Here is a 23,232-nt window from a genome sequence, read left to right as displayed (position 1 = left end):
AGAGAGAGAGAGTGCAAGAGAGAGAGAGAAGGAGAGAGAGAGAGAAGGAAAGAGAGAGAGAGAGAGAGAGAGAGAAGGAGGGAGAGAGAGAGAGAAAGAGAGAGAAGGAGAGAGCTAGAGAGAAGGGGGAGAGAGAGAAGGAGAGAGGAGAGAGAGAGAGAGAGAGAGAAGGAGGGAGAGAGGGGGTAGAGAGAGAGAAGGAGAGAGAGAAAGAGAGAGAGAGAGAGAGAGAGAGAGAAGGAGAGAGAAAGAGAGAGAGAGAGAGAGAGAGAGAGAGAGATAGATACATTTTTCTGGACAGCCAATCGTTTTTATCAAATTATCACTGTCAGTATTTTTGTGCTGTGATTATCCAATATTCACAGTCATACAATACAAACAATGCAACAATCCACAATCAAATCCAAAATATTACCAAGATAAACAGAAACTCAAAGAAAAGCAAAAAGAAAAACAGTTCCCTATCCAGCAAAAAAAAAACAAACAAAAAATAAAATATTTCCATTCATGGAACATACCGTAAACTAATAAGCCAATAAAATGAAACAATTAGAAAGCTTAACATTTCTGTTACATTTCCGAATTTCCACTAAAATCAGAATTATTTCCAGAAAGACACACTGATCAATATTACATAAATAATAAGTTAGAAAAGAAAAAGTTCTGATAAAAGAAACTGAAATTGAACATTTGAGGATATAAAAAGTTATTAACCCTCGACGTGACTGTTAGCTGTTACTGGACTAAGTCAATTATTTGAAAATAAATGTCTTCACTTAGTGGAAAGAAATGATTTGAAGCTGGTGTGCTTCTCGAGGGTTTGATCTTAATACACCCCAGGGGCGGAGCTACATTTTACATATAAATCATTAAAACGTTTTTTGAATATAGCCCTCCCAGATATTGTTGTCCTCCGTAACCTGCTCATTTGGTGGAAGTGTTCTGACTGAGGGTCACCATGGCTTAGGCCTGAGGCGTGCTGGGAAAGTTAAAAAGCCAGCACAGTGATCGGTAGTAATGGTGCGTCCCCTTACCATAGGCAACATCCATGGTCTGCGTGTTGACATTGACGGTGGCGTTTGTCGGCGTGTCTGCAGAGGAGTGACAGAGGCAGGCTGGACGCCGGGCGAGGTGTTGTAAAACAAGGCAGGGTTGTGTGTTGTGCTGTTATCATATTGATTCAGCTAATCAGGTCTAATGTAGAATGACACGTTAAACAGTAACTAGACTCGTATGGCGACCAGTATACAGCGCTGCTGTCGCTATGGCAACGCCGGGGCCTGGAACTCCCACAGGCCACTGCTACTGCGAAGTCTCACTACTCTCCCCGGCGAATCGCAAAAAAATCTCACTGCCGGGAATCTGGCCAGTCACACAGTTTATGTCAACATATTGATGGTTTATTTGATCTGCGGCATTCAAATAACCAATATCTCAGAAACTTCCTGTCATTTTCACAGGCAGTTTCCATCCAGGAGTGACAATAAACCTACCGGTATATCTCAGGAACTTCCTGTCACTTTCACATGCAGTTTTTAACCAGGAGTGACAACAAACCTACCGGTATATCCCAGGAACTTCCTGTCATTTTCACATGCAGGTTCCACTTAGGAGTGACTACAAACCTACCAGTATATCTCAGGAACTTCCTGTCATTTTCACATGCAGTTTTAATCCAGGAGTGACAACAAACCTACCGGTATATCTCAGGAAGTTCCTGTCATTTAAACATGCAGTTTCCACCCAGAAGTGTCAAGAAACCTACCAGTATATCTCAGGAACTTCCTGTCACTTCCACATGCAGTTTCCACCCAGGAGTGACAACAAACATACTGGTGTATCTCAGGAACTTCCTGTCATTTTCAAATGCAGTTTACCCCAGGAGTGACAACAAACCTACCAGTATATCTCAGGAACTTCCTATCATTTTCACATGCAGTTTCCATCCAGGAATGACAACAGGCCTACCGGTATACCTCAGGAACTTCCTGTCATTTCCACATGCAGTTTCCACCCAAAAGTGACAACACACCTACTGGTATATCTCAGGAACTTCCTGTCACATTCTCATGCAGTTTTTAACCAGGAGAGACAACAAACCTACCGGTATATCTCAGGAACTTCCTGTCATTTTTACATGCAGTTTCCATACAGGAGTGACAACAACCTACCAGTATATACCAGGCACGTCATGTCATTTTCACAGGCAGTTTCCACCCAAGAGAAACAAAAAATCTACCGGTTTATCTCAGGAACTTCCTGTCATTATCACAGGCAGTTACCCTCCAGGAGTGACAACAAACCTACCGGTATATATCAGGAACTTCCTGTCATTTTCACATGCAGTTTCCATCCAGGAATGACAACAGGCCTACCGGTATATCTCAAGAACTTCCTGTCACTTTCACATGCAGTTTCCACTTAGGAGTGACAATAAACCTACCGGTATATCTCAGGAACTTCCTGTCACTTTCACATGCAGTTTCCACCCAGGAGTGACAACACACCTACCGGTATATCTAAGGCACTTCCTGTAATTTCCACATGCAGTTTCCCCCCCAGGGGTGAAAACAAACCTACGGGTATATCTCAGGAACTTCCTGTCATTTTCACATGCAGTTTCCACCCAGGAGTGACAGCAAACCTACCGGTATATCTCAGGAACTTCCTGTCACTTTCACATGCAGTTTTTAACCAGGAGTGACAACAAACCTACCGGTATACCCCAGGAACTTCCTGTCATTTTCACATGCAGTTTCCACCCAGGAGTGAAAACACACCTACTGGTATATCTCAGGAACTTCCTGTCACTTTCACATGCAGTTTCCACCCACGAGTGACTACAACCTACCAGTATATACCTGGACCTTCATGTCATTTTCACAGGCAGTTTCCACCCAAGAGAACCAAGTGACTACAAACCTACCAGTATATCTCAGGAACTTCCTGTCATTTTCACATGCAGTTTCCACCCAGGAGTGAAAACACACCTACCGGTATATCTCAGGAACTTCCTGTCATTATCACATGCAGTTTCCACCCAGGAGTGACAACAGACATACCGGTATATATCAGGAACTTTATGTCATTTTCACATGCAGTTTCCATCCAGGAATGACAACAGGCCTACCTGTATACCTCAGGAACTTCCTGTCATTTTCACATGCAGTTTCCACCCAGAAGTGACAACAAACCTACCGGTATATCTCAGGAGCTTCCTGTCATTTTCACATGCAGTTTCCACCCAGGAGTGACAACAAACCTACCGGTATATCTCAGGAACTTCCTGTCATTTCCAAATGCAGTTTCCACTTATGAGTGACTACAAACCTACCGGTATATCTCAGGAACTTCCTGTCATTTCCAAATGCAGTTTCCATCCAGAAGTGACAACAAACCTACCAGTTTATCTCAGGAACTTCCTGTCACTTTCACATGCAGTTTCCACTTATGAATGACAACAGGCCTACCGGTATACCTCAGGAACTTCCTGTCATTTTTACATGCAGTTTCCACCCAGAAGTGACAACAAACCTACCGGTATATCTCAGGAACTTCCTTTCGATTTTCACATGCAGTTTCCACCCAGAAGTGACAACAAACCTACCAGTATATCTCAGAAACTTCCTGTCATTTTCACATGCAGTTTCCACCCAGGAGTGACAACAAACCTACCGGTATATCTCAGGAACATCCTGTCACTTTCACATGCAGTTTCCACCCAGGAGTGACAACAAACCTACCGGTATATCTCAGGAATTTCCTGTCATTTTCACATGCAGTTTCCACCCAGGAGTGACAACAAACCTACCGGTATATCTCAGGAACTTCCTTTCGATTTTCACATGCAGTTTCCACCCAGAAGTGACAACAAACCTACCAGTATATCTCAGAAACTTCCTGTCATTTTCACATGCAGTTTCCACCCAGGAGTGACAACAAACCTACCGGTATATCTCAGGAACTTCCTGTCATTTTCACATGCAGTTTCTACCCACGAGTGACTACAACCTACCAGTAAATACCTGGAACTTCATGTCATTTTCACAGGCAGTTTCCACCCAAGAGAACCAAAAGACTACCGGTATATCTCAGGAACTTCCTGTCATTATCACATGCAGTTTCCACACAGGAGTGACAACAAACCTACCGGTATATCTCAGGAACTTCCTGTCATTTTCACATGCAGTTTCCACCCAGAAGTGACAACAAACCTACCGGTATATCTCAGGAACTTCCTTTCGATTTTCACATGCAGTTTCCATCCAGAAGTGACAACAAACCTACCAGTATATCTCAGAAACTTCCTGTCATTTTCACATGCAGTTTCCACCCAGGAGTGACAACAAACCTACCGGTACATCTCAGGAACATCCTGTCACTTTCACATGCAGTTTCCACCCAGGAGTGACAACAAACCTACCGGTATATCTCAGGAACTTCCTGTCATTTTCACATGCAGTTTCCACCCAGGAGTGACAACAAACCTACCGGTATATCTCAGGAACTTCCTTTCGATTTTCACATGCAGTTTCCACCCAGAAGTGACAACAAACCTACCAGTATATCTCAGAAACTTGCTGTCATTTTCACATGCAGTTTCCACCCAGGAGTGACAACAAACCTACCGGTATATCTCAGGAACTTCCTGTCATTTTCACATGCAGTTTCTACCCACGAGTGACTACAACCTACCAGTAAATACCTGGAACTTCATGTCATTTTCACAGGCAGTTTCCACCCAAGAGAACCAAAAGACTACCGGTATATCTCAGGAACTTCCTGTCATTATCACATGCAGTTTCCACACAGGAGTGACAACAAACCTACCGGTATATCTCAGGAACTTCCTTTCGATTTTCACATGCAGTTTCCACTTACGAGTGACTACAAACCTACCGGTATATCTCAGGAACTTCCTGTCATTTTCACATGCAGTTTCCACCCAGGAGTGAAAACACACCTACTGGTATATCTCAGGAACTTCCTGTCACTTTCACATGCAGTTTCCATCCAGGAGTGACTACAAACCTACTGGTATATCTCAGGAACTTCCTGTCATTTTCACATGCAGTTTCCACCCAGGAGTGACAACAAACCTACCGGTATATCTCAGGAACTTCCTGTCATTTTCACATGCAGTTTCCACCTAAGAGAACCAAAAAACTACCGGTATATCTCTGGAACTTCCTGTCATTATCACATGCAGTTTCCACCCAGGAGTGACAACAGACCTACCGGTGCATATCAGGAACTTCCTGTCATTTTCACATGCAGTTTCCACCCAGAAGTGACAACAAACCTACCGGTATATCTCAGGAACTTCCAGTCATTTTCATAGGCAGTTTCCACCAAGAAGTGACAACAAACCTACCGGTGTATCTCAGGAACTTCCTGTCATTTTCACATGCAGTTTCCACCCAGGAGTGACAACAAACCTACTGGTATATCTCAGGAACTTCCCGTCATTTTCACAGGCAGTTTCCACCCAAAAGTGAAAACAAACCTACCAGTGTATCTCAGGAACTTCCTGTCATTTTCACATGCAGTTTCCACCCAGGAGTGACAACAAACCTACTGGTATATCTCAGGAACTTCCCGTCATTTCCACATGCAGTTTCCATCCAGGAGTGACAACAAACCTACCGGTATATCTCAGGAAATTCCTGTCACTTTCACAGGCAGTTTCTAACCAGGAGTGACAACAAACCTACGGGTATATCTCAGGAACTTCCTGTCATTTTCACATGCAGTTTCCACACAGGAGTGACAACAAACCTACGGGTATATCTCAGGAACTTCCTGTCACATTCTCATGCAGTTTTTAACCAGGAGAGACAACAAACCTACCGGTATATCTCAGGAACTTCCTGTCATTTTTACATGCAGTTTCCATACAGGAGTGACAACAACCTACCAGTATATACCAGGCACGTCATGTCATTTTCACAGGCAGTTTCCACCCAAGAGAAACAAAAAATCTACCGGTTTATCTCAGGAACTTCCTGTCATTATCACAGGCAGTTACCCTCCAGGAGTGACAACAAACCTACCGGTATATATCAGGAACTTCCTGTCATTTTCACATGCAGTTTCCATCCAGGAATGACAACAGGCCTACCGGTATATCTCAAGAACTTCCTGTCACTTTCACATGCAGTTTCCACTTAGGAGTGACAATAAACCTACCGGTATATCTCAGGAACTTCCTGTCACTTTCACATGCAGTTTCCACCCAGGAGTGACAACACACCTACCGGTATATCTAAGGCACTTCCTGTAATTTCCACATGCAGTTTCCCCCCCAGGGGTGAAAACAAACCTACGGGTATATCTCAGGAACTTCCTGTCATTTTCACATGCAGTTTCCACCCAGGAGTGACAGCAAACCTACCGGTATATCTCAGGAACTTCCTGTCACTTTCACATGCAGTTTTTAACCAGGAGTGACAACAAACCTACCGGTATACCCCAGGAACTTCCTGTCATTTTCACATGCAGTTTCCACCCAGGAGTGAAAACACACCTACTGGTATATCTCAGGAACTTCCTGTCACTTTCACATGCAGTTTCCACCCACGAGTGACTACAACCTACCAGTATATACCTGGACCTTCATGTCATTTTCACAGGCAGTTTCCACCCAAGAGAACCAAGTGACTACAAACCTACCAGTATATCTCAGGAACTTCCTGTCATTTTCACATGCAGTTTCCACCCAGGAGTGAAAACACACCTACCGGTATATCTCAGGAACTTCCTGTCATTATCACATGCAGTTTCCACCCAGGAGTGACAACAGACATACCGGTATATATCAGGAACTTTATGTCATTTTCACATGCAGTTTCCATCCAGGAATGACAACAGGCCTACCTGTATACCTCAGGAACTTCCTGTCATTTTCACATGCAGTTTCCACCCAGAAGTGACAACAAACCTACCGGTATATCTCAGGAGCTTCCTGTCATTTTCACATGCAGTTTCCACCCAGGAGTGACAACAAACCTACCGGTATATCTCAGGAACTTCCTGTCATTTCCAAATGCAGTTTCCACTTATGAGTGACTACAAACCTACCGGTATATCTCAGGAACTTCCTGTCATTTCCAAATGCAGTTTCCATCCAGAAGTGACAACAAACCTACCAGTTTATCTCAGGAACTTCCTGTCACTTTCACATGCAGTTTCCACTTATGAATGACAACAGGCCTACCGGTATACCTCAGGAACTTCCTGTCATTTTTACATGCAGTTTCCACCCAGAAGTGACAACAAACCTACCGGTATATCTCAGGAACTTCCTTTCGATTTTCACATGCAGTTTCCACCCAGAAGTGACAACAAACCTACCAGTATATCTCAGAAACTTCCTGTCATTTTCACATGCAGTTTCCACCCAGGAGTGACAACAAACCTACCGGTATATCTCAGGAACATCCTGTCACTTTCACATGCAGTTTCCACCCAGGAGTGACAACAAACCTACCGGTATATCTCAGGAATTTCCTGTCATTTTCACATGCAGTTTCCACCCAGGAGTGACAACAAACCTACCGGTATATCTCAGGAACTTCCTTTCGATTTTCACATGCAGTTTCCACCCAGAAGTGACAACAAACCTACCAGTATATCTCAGAAACTTCCTGTCATTTTCACATGCAGTTTCCACCCAGGAGTGACAACAAACCTACCGGTATATCTCAGGAACTTCCTGTCATTTTCACATGCAGTTTCTACCCACGAGTGACTACAACCTACCAGTAAATACCTGGAACTTCATGTCATTTTCACAGGCAGTTTCCACCCAAGAGAACCAAAAGACTACCGGTATATCTCAGGAACTTCCTGTCATTATCACATGCAGTTTCCACACAGGAGTGACAACAAACCTACCGGTATATCTCAGGAACTTCCTGTCATTTTCACATGCAGTTTCCACCCAGAAGTGACAACAAACCTACCGGTATATCTCAGGAACTTCCTTTCGATTTTCACATGCAGTTTCCATCCAGAAGTGACAACAAACCTACCAGTATATCTCAGAAACTTCCTGTCATTTTCACATGCAGTTTCCACCCAGGAGTGACAACAAACCTACCGGTATATCTCAGGAACATCCTGTCACTTTCACATGCAGTTTCCACCCAGGAGTGACAACAAACCTACCGGTATATCTCAGGAACTTCCTGTCATTTTCACATGCAGTTTCCACCCAGGAGTGACAACAAACCTACCGGTATATCTCAGGAACTTCCTTTCGATTTTCACATGCAGTTTCCACCCAGAAGTGACAACAAACCTACCAGTATATCTCAGAAACTTGCTGTCATTTTCACATGCAGTTTCCACCCAGGAGTGACAACAAACCTACCGGTATATCTCAGGAACTTCCTGTCATTTTCACATGCAGTTTCTACCCACGAGTGACTACAACCTACCAGTAAATACCTGGAACTTCATGTCATTTTCACAGGCAGTTTCCACCCAAGAGAACCAAAAGACTACCGGTATATCTCAGGAACTTCCTGTCATTATCACATGCAGTTTCCACACAGGAGTGACAACAAACCTACCGGTATATCTCAGGAACTTCCTTTCGATTTTCACATGCAGTTTCCACTTACGAGTGACTACAAACCTACCGGTATATCTCAGGAACTTCCTGTCATTTTCACATGCAGTTTCCACCCAGGAGTGAAAACACACCTACTGGTATATCTCAGGAACTTCCTGTCACTTTCACATGCAGTTTCCATCCAGGAGTGACTACAAACCTACTGGTATATCTCAGGAACTTCCTGTCATTTTCACATGCAGTTTCCACCCAGGAGTGACAACAAACCTACCGGTATATCTCAGGAACTTCCTGTCATTTTCACATGCAGTTTCCACCTAAGAGAACCAAAAAACTACCGGTATATCTCTGGAACTTCCTGTCATTATCACATGCAGTTTCCACCCAGGAGTGACAACAGACCTACCGGTGCATATCAGGAACTTCCTGTCATTTTCACATGCAGTTTCCACCCAGAAGTGACAACAAACCTACCGGTATATCTCAGGAACTTCCAGTCATTTTCATAGGCAGTTTCCACCAAGAAGTGACAACAAACCTACCGGTGTATCTCAGGAACTTCCTGTCATTTTCACATGCAGTTTCCACCCAGGAGTGACAACAAACCTACTGGTATATCTCAGGAACTTCCCGTCATTTTCACAGGCAGTTTCCACCCAGAAGTGAAAACAAACCTACCAGTGTATCTCAGGAACTTCCTGTCATTTTCACATGCAGTTTCCACCCAGGAGTGACAACAAACCTACTGGTATATCTCAGGAACTTCCCGTCATTTCCACATGCAGTTTCCATCCAGGAGTGACAACAAACCTACCGGTATATCTCAGGAACTTCCTGTCACTTTCACAGGCAGTTTCTAACCAGGAGTGACAACAAACCTACGGGTATATCTCAGGAACTTCCTGTCATTTTCACATGCAGTTTCCACACAGGAGTGACAACAAACCTACGGGTATATCTCAGGAACTTCCTGTCACATTCTCATGCAGTTTTTAACCAGGAGAGACAACAAACCTACCGGTATATCTCAGGAACTTCCTGTCATTTTTACATGCAGTTTCCATACAGGAGTGACAACAACCTACCAGTATATACCAGGCACGTCATGTCATTTTCACAGGCAGTTTCCACCCAAGAGAAACAAAAAATCTACCGGTTTATCTCAGGAACTTCCTGTCATTATCACAGGCAGTTACCCTCCAGGAGTGACAACAAACCTACCGGTATATATCAGGAACTTCCTGTCATTTTCACATGCAGTTTCCATCCAGGAATGACAACAGGCCTACCGGTATATCTCAAGAACTTCCTGTCACTTTCACATGCAGTTTCCACTTAGGAGTGACAATAAACCTACCGGTATATCTCAGGAACTTCCTGTCACTTTCACATGCAGTTTCCACCCAGGAGTGACAACACACCTACCGGTATATCTAAGGCACTTCCTGTAATTTCCACATGCAGTTTCCCCCCCAGGGGTGAAAACAAACCTACGGGTATATCTCAGGAACTTCCTGTCATTTTCACATGCAGTTTCCACCCAGGAGTGACAGCAAACCTACCGGTATATCTCAGGAACTTCCTGTCACTTTCACATGCAGTTTTTAACCAGGAGTGACAACAAACCTACCGGTATACCCCAGGAACTTCCTGTCATTTTCACATGCAGTTTCCACCCAGGAGTGAAAACACACCTACTGGTATATCTCAGGAACTTCCTGTCACTTTCACATGCAGTTTCCACCCACGAGTGACTACAACCTACCAGTATATACCTGGACCTTCATGTCATTTTCACAGGCAGTTTCCACCCAAGAGAACCAAGTGACTACAAACCTACCAGTATATCTCAGGAACTTCCTGTCATTTTCACATGCAGTTTCCACCCAGGAGTGAAAACACACCTACCGGTATATCTCAGGAACTTCCTGTCATTATCACATGCAGTTTCCACCCAGGAGTGACAACAGACATACCGGTATATATCAGGAACTTTATGTCATTTTCACATGCAGTTTCCATCCAGGAATGACAACAGGCCTACCTGTATACCTCAGGAACTTCCTGTCATTTTCACATGCAGTTTCCACCCAGAAGTGACAACAAACCTACCGGTATATCTCAGGAGCTTCCTGTCATTTTCACATGCAGTTTCCACCCAGGAGTGACAACAAACCTACCGGTATATCTCAGGAACTTCCTGTCATTTCCAAATGCAGTTTCCACTTATGAGTGACTACAAACCTACCGGTATATCTCAGGAACTTCCTGTCATTTCCAAATGCAGTTTCCATCCAGAAGTGACAACAAACCTACCAGTTTATCTCAGGAACTTCCTGTCACTTTCACATGCAGTTTCCACTTATGAATGACAACAGGCCTACCGGTATACCTCAGGAACTTCCTGTCATTTTCACATGCAGTTTCCACCCAGAAGTGACAACAAACCTACCGGTATATCTCAGGAACTTCCTTTCGATTTTCACATGCAGTTTCCACCCAGAAGTGACAACAAACCTACCAGTATATCTCAGAAACTTCCTGTCATTTTCACATGCAGTTTCCACCCAGGAGTGACAACAAACCTACCGGTATATCTCAGGAACATCCTGTCACTTTCACATGCAGTTTCCACCCAGGAGTGACAACAAACCTACCGGTATATCTCAGGAATTTCCTGTCATTTTCACATGCAGTTTCCACCCAGGAGTGACAACAAACCTACCGGTATATCTCAGGAACTTCCTTTCGATTTTCACATGCAGTTTCCACCCAGAAGTGACAACAAACCTACCAGTATATCTCAGAAACTTCCTGTCATTTTCACATGCAGTTTCCACCCAGGAGTGACAACAAACCTACCGGTATATCTCAGGAACTTCCTGTCATTTTCACATGCAGTTTCTACCCACGAGTGACTACAACCTACCAGTAAATACCTGGAACTTCATGTCATTTTCACAGGCAGTTTCCACCCAAGAGAACCAAAAGACTACCGGTATATCTCAGGAACTTCCTGTCATTATCACATGCAGTTTCCACACAGGAGTGACAACAAACCTACCGGTATATCTCAGGAACTTCCTGTCATTTTCACATGCAGTTTCCACCCAGAAGTGACAACAAACCTACCGGTATATCTCAGGAACTTCCTTTCGATTTTCACATGCAGTTTCCACCCAGAAGTGACAACAAACCTACCAGTATATCTCAGAAACTTCCTGTCATTTTCACATGCAGTTTCCACCCAGGAGTGACAACAAACCTACCGGTATATCTCAGGAACATCCTGTCACTTTCACATGCAGTTTCCACCCAGGAGTGACAACAAACCTACCGGTATATCTCAGGAATTTCCTGTCATTTTCACAGGCAGTTTCCACCCAGAAGTGAAAACAAACCTACCGGTGTATCTCAGGAACTTCCTTTCGATTTTCACATGCAGTTTCCACCCAGAAGTGACAACAAACCTACCAGTATATCTCAGAAACTTCCTGTCATTTTCACATGCAGTTTCCACCCAGGAGTGACAACAAACCTACCGGTATATCTCAGGAACTTCCTTTCGATTTTCACATGCAGTTTCCACCCAGAAGTGACAACAAACCTACCAGTATATCTCAGAAACTTGCTGTCATTTTCACATGCAGTTTCCACCCAGGAGTGACAACAAACCTACCGGTATATCTCAGGAACTTCCTGTCATTTTCACATGCAGTTTCTACCCACGAGTGACTACAACCTACCAGTAAATACCTGGAACTTCATGTCATTTTCACAGGCAGTTTCCACCCAAGAGAACCAAAAGACTACCGGTATATCTCAGGAACTTCCTGTCATTATCACATGCAGTTTCCACACAGGAGTGACAACAAACCTACCGGTATATCTCAGGAACTTCCTTTCGATTTTCACATGCAGTTTCCACTTACGAGTGACTACAAACCTACCGGTATATCTCAGGAACTTCCTGTCATTTTCACATGCAGTTTCCACCCAGGAGTGAAAACACACCTACTGGTATATCTCAGGAACTTCCTGTCACTTTCACATGCAGTTTCCATCCAGGAGTGACTACAAACCTACTGGTATATCTCAGGAACTTCCTGTCATTTTCACATGCAGTTTCCACCCAGGAGTGACAACAAACCTACCGGTATATCTCAGGAACTTCCTGTCATTTTCACATGCAGTTTCCACCTAAGAGAACCAAAAAACTACCGGTATATCTCTGGAACTTCCTGTCATTATCACATGCAGTTTCCACCCAGGAGTGACAACAGACTTACCGGTGCATATCAGGAACTTCCTGTCATTTTCACATGCAGTTTCCACCCAGAAGTGACAACAAACCTACCGGTATATCTCAGGAACTTCCTGTCATTTTCATAGGCAGTTTCCACCAAGAAGTGACAACAAACCTACCGGTGTATCTCAGGAACTTCCTGTCATTTTCACATGCAGTTTCCACCCAGGAGTGACAACAAACCTACTGGTATATCTCAGGAACTTCCCGTCATTTTCACAGGCAGTTTCCACCCAGAAGTGAAAACAAACCTACCAGTGTATCTCAGGAACTTCCTGTCATTTTCACATGCAGTTTCCACCCAGGAGTGACAACAAACCTACTGGTATATCTCAGGAACTTCCCGTCATTTCCACATGCAGTTTCCATCCAGGAGTGACAACAAACCTACCGGTATATCTCAGGAACTTCCTGTCACTTTCACAGGCAGTTTCTAACCAGGAGTGACAACAAACCTACGGGTATATCTCAGGAACTTCCTGTCATTTTCACATGCAGTTTCCACACAGGAGTGACAACAAACCTACCGGTATATCGCAGGAACATCTTGTCATTTACATATGCAGTTTCCACCCAAGGAGTGACTATAAATCTACCGGTACATCTCAGGAACTTCCTGTCACTTTCACATGCAGTTTTTAACCAGGAGGGACAACAAACCTACCGGTATATCCCAGGAACTTCCTGTCATTTTCACATTCAGTTTCCACTTAGGAGTGATTACAAATCTACCAGTATATTTCAGGAACTTCCTGTCATTTTTACATGCAGTTTCCACCCAGCAGTGAAAACACTCCTACTGGTACATCTCAGGAACTTCCTGTCACTTTCACATGCAGTTTTTAACCAGGAGTGACAACAAACCTACCGGTATATCCCAGGAACTTCCTGTCATTTTCACATTCAGTTTCCACTTAGGAGTGACTACAAACCTACCGGTATATCTCAGGAACTTCCTCTCATTTTCGTTTCAAGGGTGTTTATTAGAGTAAAAACGCAAATACATGAACATTTCACAGCACAAGAAATTTCTCCACGCAGGAGGAGTAGCTTAAGAGACAGCATCAATGGTTGCAAAGTTATGAAACATTCATGAAAACAATAAAGAGAAAACACATTTTATATAATATATAACTACAGGGAGGATGGGAGGGAAAAAAGGGAAGGTAACATAGTTGTTCTTCTTGGGAACAAACCGTCTAACTTCCTCTCATTTTCACATGCAGTTTCCACCCAGGAGAACCAATAAACTACCGGTATGTCTCAGGAACTTTCTGTCATTATCACATGCAGTTTCCATCCAGGAGTGACAACAGGCCTACCGGTATGTCTCAGGAACTTTCTGTCATTTCCACATGCAGTTTCCACCAAGTAGTGACAACAGACCTACCGGTATATATCAGGAACTTCCTGTCATTTTCACATGCAGTTTCCACCCAGAAGTAACAACAAACCCACCGGTTTATCTCAGGAACTTCTTGTCATTTTCACAGGCAGTTTCCACCCAGGAGTGACAACAGACCTACCGGTATATATCAGGAACTTCCTGTCATTTTCCCATGCAGTTTCCACTTAGGAGTGACTACAAACCTACCAGTATATCTCAGGAACTTCTTGTCATTTTCACATGCAGTTTCCACTTACGAGTGACTACAAACCTATTGGTATATCTCAGGAACTTCCTGTCATTTTCACATGCAGTTTCCACCTAGGAGTGAAAACACACCTACCGGTATATCTCAGGAACTTCCTGTCATTTTCACATGCAGTTTCCACCCACGAGTGACTACATCCTACCAGTATATACCAGGAACTTCCTGTCATTATCACATGCAGTTTCCACCCAGGAGTGACAACAGACCTACCGATATATCTCAGGATCTTCCTGTCATTTTTACAGGCAGTTTCCACCCAGAAGTGACAACAAACCTACCGGTATATCTCAGGAACTTCCTGTCATTTTCACATGCAGTTTCCATCCAGGAATGACAAAAGGCCTACCGGTATACCTCAGGAACTTCCTGTCATTTTCACATGCAGTTTCCATCCAGAAGTGACAACAAACCTACCAGTATATCTCAGGAACTTCCTGTCATTTTTACAGGCAGTTTCCACCCAGAAGTGACAACACACCTACCGGTATGTCTCAGGAACTTCCTGTCATTTTCACATGCAGTTTCCACCCAGGAGTGACAACAAACCTACCGGTATATCTCAGGAACTTCCTGTCATTTTCACATGCAGTTTTTAACCAGGAGTGACTTTAAACCTACCGGTATATCTCAGGAACTTCCCGTCATTTTCACATGCAGTTTTCACCCAGGAGTAACTACAACCTACCAGTATATACCAGGAACTTCCTGTCATTTTCACATGCAGTTTCCACCCAAGAGAAACAAAAAACCTACCGGTATATCTCAGGAGCTTCCTGTCATTTCCACATGCAGTGTCCACCCAGAAGTGACAACAAACCTACCGCCGGTATATCCCAGGAGCTTCCTGTCATTTTCACAGGCAGTTTCCATCCAGGAGTGACAACAAACCTACCAGTATATCTTAGGAGCTTCCTGTCATTTTCACATGCAGTTTCCACCCAGGAGTGACAACAAATCTACCGGTATATCTCAGGAACTTCCTGTCATTTTCACATGCAGTATCCACCCAGGAGTGACTTTAAACCTACCGGTATATCTCAGGAACTTCCTGTCACTTTCACATGCAGTTTCTAACCAGGAGTGACTATAAAACCTACCGGTATATCTCAGGAACTTCCTGTCATTTTCACATGCAGTTTCCACCCAGGAGTAACTACAACCTACCAGTATATACCAGGAACTTCCTGTCATTTTCACATGCAGTTTCCACCCAAGAGAAACAAAAAACCTACCGGTATATCTCAGGAGCTTCCTGTCATTTCCACATGCAGTTTCCACCCAGAAGTGACAACAAATCTACCGGTATATCCCAGGAGCTTCCTGTCATTTTCACAGGCAGTTTCCATCCAGGAGTGACAACAAACCTACCAGTATATCTCAGGAGCTTCCTGTCATTTTCACATGCAGTTTCCACCCAGGAGTGACAACAAATCTACCGGTATATCTCAGGAACTTCCTGTCATTTTCACAGGCAGTTTCCATCCAGGAGTGACAACAGGCCTACCGGTATATCTCAGGAACTTCCTGTCATTTTCACATGCAGTTTCCACCCAGAAGTGACAACAAACCTACCGGTATATCTCAGGAGCTTCCTGTCATTTTCACATGCAGTTTCCACCCAGGAGTGACAACAAACCTACCGGTATATCTCCGGAACTTCCTGTCATTTCCAAATGCAGTTTCCACTTATGAGTGACTACAAACCTACCGGTATATCTCAGGAACTTCCTGTCATTTCCAAATGCAGTTTCCATCCAGAAGTGACAACAAACCTACCAGTTTATCTCAGGAACTTCCTGTCACTTTCACATGCAGTTTCCTCTTATGAATGACAACAGGCCTACCGGTATACCTCAGGAACTTCCTGTCATTTTCACATGCAGTTTCCACCCAGAAGTGACAACAAACCTACCGGTATATCTCTGGAACTTCCTGTCACTTTTACATGCAGTTTCTAACCAGGAGTGACAACAAACCTACCGGTATATCTCAGGAACTTCCTGTCATTTTCACATGCAGTTTCCACCCAGAAGTGACAACAAACCTACCGGTATATCTCTGGAACTTCCTGTCACTTTTACATGCAGTTTCTAACCAGGAGTGACAACAAACCTACCGGTATATCTCAGGAACTTCCTGTCATTTTCACATGCAGTTTCCACCCAGAAGTGACAACAAACCTACCGGTATATCCCAGGAACTTTCTTGTCATTTCCACATGCAGTTTCCACCCAAGAGTAACAACAAATCTACCGGTTTATCTTGGGAACTGCCTGTCATTTTTACATGCAGTTTCCACCCAAAAGTGATAAAAAACCTACCGATATATGTCAGGAACTTCCTGTCATTTTCAGAGGCAGTTTCCACCCAGAAGTAACAACAAACCAACCGGTATATCTCAGGAACTTCCTGTCACTTTCACATGCAGTTTCCATCCAGGAGTGACTACAAACCTACCGGTATATCTCAGGAACTTTCTATCATTTTCACATGCAGTTTCCATCCAGGAGTGACAGCAGACCTTCCGGCATATCTCAATCTGAGGAACTTCCTGTCATTTTCACATGCAGTTTCCAGCCAGGAATGCCTACAAACCTAACGGTATATCTCAGGAACTTCTGACAGTTTTCTAAAAGTTTTCACCCAGAAGTAACAACAGACCTACCGGTATATCTCCGGAACTTCCTGTCATTTCCACATGCAGTTTCTACCCAGGAGAGACAACAAACCTACCCGTGTATCTCAGAATCTGCCTGTCATTTTCACATGCAGTTTCCACCCAGGAGTGACAACAACCCTACTAGTGTATTTCAGGAACTTCCTGTCATTTTCACATGCAGTTTCCACCCAAGAGTGACGAAAAACCTACCGGTGTATCTCAGGTACTTCCTGTCATTTTCACATGCAGTTTCCACCCAAGAGTGACGAAAAACCTACCAGTATATCTCAGGAACTTCCTGTCATTTCCTCATGCAGTTTCCATCCACCAGTGACTACAAACCTACCGGTATATCTCAGGAACTTCCTATCATTTTCACATGCAGTTTCCACCCAGAAGTGACAACAAACCTACCGGTATATCTCCGGAACTTCCTGTCATTTCCACATGCAGTTTCTACCCAGGAGAGACAACAAACCTACCCGTGTATCTCAGAATCTGCCTTTCATTTTCACATGCAGTTTCCACCCAGGAGTGACAACAACCCTACTAGTGTATTTCAGGAACTTCCTGTCATTTTCACATGCAGTTTCCACCCAAGAGTGACGAAAAACCTACCGGTATATCTCAGGAACTTCCTGTCATTTCCTCATGCAGTTTCCATCCACCAGTGACTACAAACCTACCGGTATATCTCAGGAACTTCCTAACATTTTAACATGCAGTTTCCACCCAGAAGTGACAACAAACCTACCGGTATATCTCAGGAACTTCCTGTCATTTTCACATGCAGCTTCCATCCAGGAGTGACAACAGACCTACCGGTATATCTCAGGAACTTCCTGTCATTTTCAGAGGCAGTTTCCAGCCAGGAGTGACAACAAACCTACCGGTATATCTCAGGAACTTCCTGTCATTTTCACATGCAGTTTCCATCCAGGAGTGACAACAAACCTACCGGTATATCTCAGGAACTTCCTGTCATTTTCACATGCAGTTTCCATCCAGGAGTGACAACAAACCTACCGGTATATCTCAGGAACTTCCTGTCATTTTCACATGCAGTTTCCATCCAGGAGTGACTACAAACCTACCGGTATATCTCAGGAACTTCCTGTCACTTTCACATGCAGCTTCCATCCAGGAGTGACTATAAACCTACCAATATATCTCAGGAACTGCCTGTCATTTTCAGAGGCAGTTTCCAGCCAGGAGTGACAACAAACCTACCGGTATATCTCAGGAACTTCCTGTCATTTTCACATGCAGTTTCCATCCAGGAGTGACAAGAAACCTACCAATATATCTCAGGAACTTCCTATCATTTTCACATGCAGTTTCCATCCAGGAATGACAACAGGCCAACCGGTATACCTCGAGAACTTCCTATCATTTTCACATGCAGTTTCCATCCAGGAATGACAACAGGCCAACCGGTATACCTCGAGAACTTCCTGTCATTTTCACATGCAGTTTCCATCCAGGAATGACAACAGGCCAATCGGTATACCTCAGGAACTTCCTGTCATTTGCAGATGCAGTTTCCATCCAGGAGTGAAAACAAACATACCGGTATATCTCAGGAACTTCCTATCATTTTCACATGCAGTTTCCATCCAGGAGTGACAACAAACCTACCAATATATCTCAGGAACTTCCTGTCCTTTTCACATGCAGTTTCCATCCAGGAGTGACAACAAACCTACCAATATATCTCAGGAACTTCCTGTCCTTTTCACATGCAGTTTCCATCCAGGAGTGACAGCAGACTTACCGGCATATCTCAATCTCAGGAACTTCCTGTCATTTTCACAGGCAGTTTCCATCCAGGAGTGACAGCAGACCTACCGGCATATCTCAATCTCAGGAACTTCCTGTCATTTTCACAGGCAGTTTCCACCCATGAGTGACAACAAACCTACCGGTATATCTCAGGAACTTCCTGTCCTTTTCACATGCAGTTTCCACCCATGAGTGACAACAAACCTACCGGTATATCTTAGGAACTTCCTGTCATTTTCACATGCAGTTTCCATCCAGGAGTGACAACAAACCTACCAATATATCTCAGGAACTTCCTGTCATTTTCACATGCAGTTTCCATCCAGGAGTGACAACAAACCTACCGGTATATCTCAGGAACTTCCTGTCACTTTCACATGCGGTTTCCAGCCAGAAGTGACAACAAACCGACCGGTATATCTCAGGAACTTCCTGTCATTTTCACATGCAGTTTTCACCCAGGAGTAACAACACACCTACCGGTATATCTCAGGAACTTCCTGTCATTTCCACATGCAGTTTCTACCCAGGAGTGACAAGGGGTGACAACAAACCTACCGGTATATCTCAGGATGTGCCTGTCATTTTCACATGCAGTTTCCACCCAGGAGTGACAACAACTCTACTAGTATATTTCAGGAACTTCCTGTCATTTTTACATGCATTTTTCACCTAGGAGTGAGAACAACCCTACCGGTATATCTCAGGAACCTCCTGTCATTTTCACATGCAGTTTCCCTCCAGAAGTGACAACAAACTTACCGTTCTATCTCAGGAACTTCCTGTCATTTTCAAATGCAGTTTCTATCCAGAAGTGACAACAAACTTACCGGTATATCTCAGGAACTTCCTGTCATTATCACATGCAGTCCGTCCAGAGTGCTTTCTACCAATAAATGTGTATTCATCTCCCCTACTGAGTGAAGTGTCGTTTCATAAGGTAGGCGATATACGTCACTATTATATTCCGCACCTATACAACACCTAAAATCCTACAACAAAGGCGCCTCCTACAGTCTTCTCGTCTATGTATAGCATCCCACAGATTGGGAATGTTATTTTTACCACATTTTTGTGGTGAAAAAACTTTTTCTATCCTAAAGACCGAGTGGGGATGGGACTTCCCCACACGCCTACTTGAGTGGTTGCCCATCAGCAACCCACACTTGTGAGTAATATTTCACCTTTTTCTACACCGGTTTACTAAGATAATACACTATAGGGGCTCCCGGTGTCTCTGTGGTTTTTTTCGTTTCTCGTCTATCACAGCTCCCATATTTTCACATGCAGTTTCCATCCAGGAGTGGCAACAAACTTACCGGTATATCTCAGGAACTTCCTGTCATTTTCACATGCAGTTTCCATCCAGGAGTGACAACAAACCTACCAGTATATCTCAGGAAATTCCTTTCACTTCTACATGCAGTTTCCATCCAGGAGTGACAACAAACCTACCGGTATATGTCAGGATTTTCCTGTCATTGTCACAGGCAGTTTCCACCCAGGAGTGACAACAGACCTTCTGATATATCTTGGGAACTACCTGTCATTTTCACATGCAGTTCCCATCCAACAGTGACAACAAACCTACCGGTATATCTCAGGAACTTCCTGTCATTTTCACATGCAGTTTCCATCCAGGAGTGACAACAAACCTACCGGTATATCTCAGGAACTTCCTGTCATTATCACATGCAGTTTCCATCCAGGAGTGACAGCAGACCTACCGGCAAATCTCAGGAACTTCCTGTCCTTTTCACATGCAGTTTCCACCCAGGAGTGACAACAAACCTACCGGTATATCTCAGGAACTTCCTGTCATTTTCACATGCAGTTTCCATCCAGGAGTGACAACAAACCTACCGGTATATCTCAGGAACTTCCTGTCATTTTCACATGCAGTTTCCACCCAGGAGTGACAACACACCTTCCAGTATATCTCAGGAACTTCCTGTCATTTTCACATGCAGTTTCCATCCAGGAGTGACAACAAACCTTCCAGTATATCTCAGGAACTTCCTGTCATTTTCACATGCAGTTTCCATCCAGGAGTGACAACAAACCTACCAGTATATCTCAGGAACTTCCTGTCATTTTCACATGCAGTTTCCATCCAGGAGTGACAACAAACCTACCGGTATATCTCAGGTACTTCCTGTCATTTTCACATGCAGTTTCCATCCAGGAGTGACAACAAACCTACCAGTATATGTCAGGATTTTCCTGTCATTGTCACAGGCAGTTTCCACCCAGGAGTGACAACAGACCTTCTGATATATCTTGGGGACTATCTGTCATTTTCACTTGCAGTTCCCATCCAACAGTGACAACAAAACTACCGGTATATCTCAGGAACTTCCTGTCATTTTCACATGCAGTTTCCACCCAGAAGTGACAACAAAACTACCAATATATCTCAGGCACTTCCTGTCATTTTCACATGCAGTTTCCACCCAGAAGTGACAACAAACCTACCGGTATATCTCAGGTCACATGCAGTTTCCATTCAGGAGTGACAACAAACCTACCGGTATATGTAAGGATTTTCCTGTCATTGTCACAGGCAGTTTCCACCCAGGAGTGACAACAGACCTTCTGATATATCTTGGGAACTACCTGTCATTTTCACATGCAGTTCCCATCCAACAGTGACAACAAAACTACCGGTATATCTGAGGCACTTCCTGTCATTTTCACATGCAGTTTCCACCCAGAAGTGACAACAAAACTACCGGTATATCTCAGGAACTTCCTGTCATTTTCACATGCAGTTTCCACCCAGAAGTGACAACAAACCTACCGGTATATCTCTGGAACTTCCTGTCATTTTCACATGCAGTTTCCATCCAGGAGTGACAACAAACCTACCAGTATATCTCAGGAAATTCCTTTCACTTCTACATGCAGTTTCCATCCAGGAGTGACAACAAACCTACCGGTATATGTCAGGATTTTCCTGTCATTGTCACAGGCAGTTTCCACCCAGGAGTGACAACAGACCTTCTGATATATCTTGGGAACTACCTGTCATTTTCACATGCAGTTCCCATCCAACAGTGACAACAAAACTACCGGTATATCTCAGGCACTTCCTGTCATTTTCACGTGCACTTTCCACTCAGGGATGACAACAAACCTATTGGTTTATCTCAGGAACTGCCTGTCATTTTCACATGCAGTTTCCACCCAGGAGTGACAACAAACCTACCGGTATATCTCAGGAACTTCCTGTCCTTGCCACATGCAGTTTCCACCCAGGAGTGACCCCTGATTTTTGGTCTTTTTGTATTGTGGTAATTTAGCTCTTCCAGCGGGGGCAGCAGAGACCCAAGTCCTTTCTGAAACACTGCATAAAGTTTGCTGAAGTCGTTAAATTTCAGGATAATTGTTTTGAAAGAGAATCTGTATTGTTAAAATCTCACAAAAGTAAACATACCAGTGCGTTAGGGGACATCTCCTATTACCCTCTGTCACAATTTCGCCACTCCTCGCCGCATTAAAAGTGGTTAAAAACAGTTTTTAAAAGTTTGTTTATAAACAAACAAAATGGCCACCAAAACAGGAAGTAGGTTGATGTACAGTATGTCCACACATAGAAAATACATTCATACACAAGCAGGCTGTATACACCCTTCCTTTTGAATCTCAAGAGATCATTTGTGTGTTTCTTTCCCCCCTGCAGCTCTCTTCCACTGAAGTGTCAGGCTGTTTCTTCCTGCAGAGTGCAGACAGCTCTGCCTGTATGTAATTCCTCAGTATGTAAAAGCCCAGCCAGCTCAGAGGAGGATTAATCCAGCTTGTAAAAGATAAGAGAGAAGCTTCCCTAATCTAAATAATACACAGGCAGTGTGCACAGAGGGGCCTGGAGGGGGGAGATGCATCACAGAACCACAACACTGAAGAACTTGGCAGCCTTCCAGACACAGGCTGACAAGTCTGACAAGAGAGAGACAAGTTGATTTATTACAGAGACAGTGATAGTATAAAGTGCTGCAGTTAGCCAGAACACATTAGAATAGCTTTTGGAACTTGTAGGATGATAAAAAACAGGATGCAATCTTTGTTACGGAGTCTCTTTAATGTAGTGTTTTCCCAGAATCCTATCTCCCCCCCCCCCCCCCCCCCGCTGATCATGTGACTCTGCAGAGGGAACACAAATCACTCAGGAGTCACCACATGGCAGATTCATGGAACTCACGTCATTATTTTTAGAGTAAAGAGTCATAAACGGATTCGAGAAAAGAGGAAACGT

General features: G+C 43.8%; 1 protein-coding gene and 1 long non-coding RNA gene across 3 annotated transcripts in view; one reads left to right on the top strand and one right to left on the bottom strand.

Annotated features, from left to right (window-relative positions):
• The window catches only part of HNF4A (hepatocyte nuclear factor 4 alpha), a 213,938-nt gene extending 212,855 nt beyond the window's left edge, over positions 1-1,083 (bottom strand). Inside the window, exon 1 of the mRNA XM_068264350.1 lies at positions 1,035-1,083. Coding sequence (XP_068120451.1) covers positions 1,035-1,050 — 16 coding nt within the window. The 5' untranslated portion in view covers positions 1,051-1,083. The remainder of the gene's footprint in view (positions 1-1,034) is intronic.
• Positions 1-23,232, top strand: part of LOC137542444 (uncharacterized) — a 268,779-nt gene that overhangs the window by 234,201 nt on the left and 11,346 nt on the right. The gene's annotated exons all lie outside the window — the stretch shown is intronic.

Source organism: Hyperolius riggenbachi, chromosome 12 (genome assembly GCF_040937935.1).
Source record: "Hyperolius riggenbachi isolate aHypRig1 chromosome 12, aHypRig1.pri, whole genome shotgun sequence".
NCBI lineage: Eukaryota > Metazoa > Chordata > Amphibia > Anura > Hyperoliidae > Hyperolius > Hyperolius riggenbachi.
This window is presented reverse-complemented; position numbering and strand designations above follow the sequence as displayed.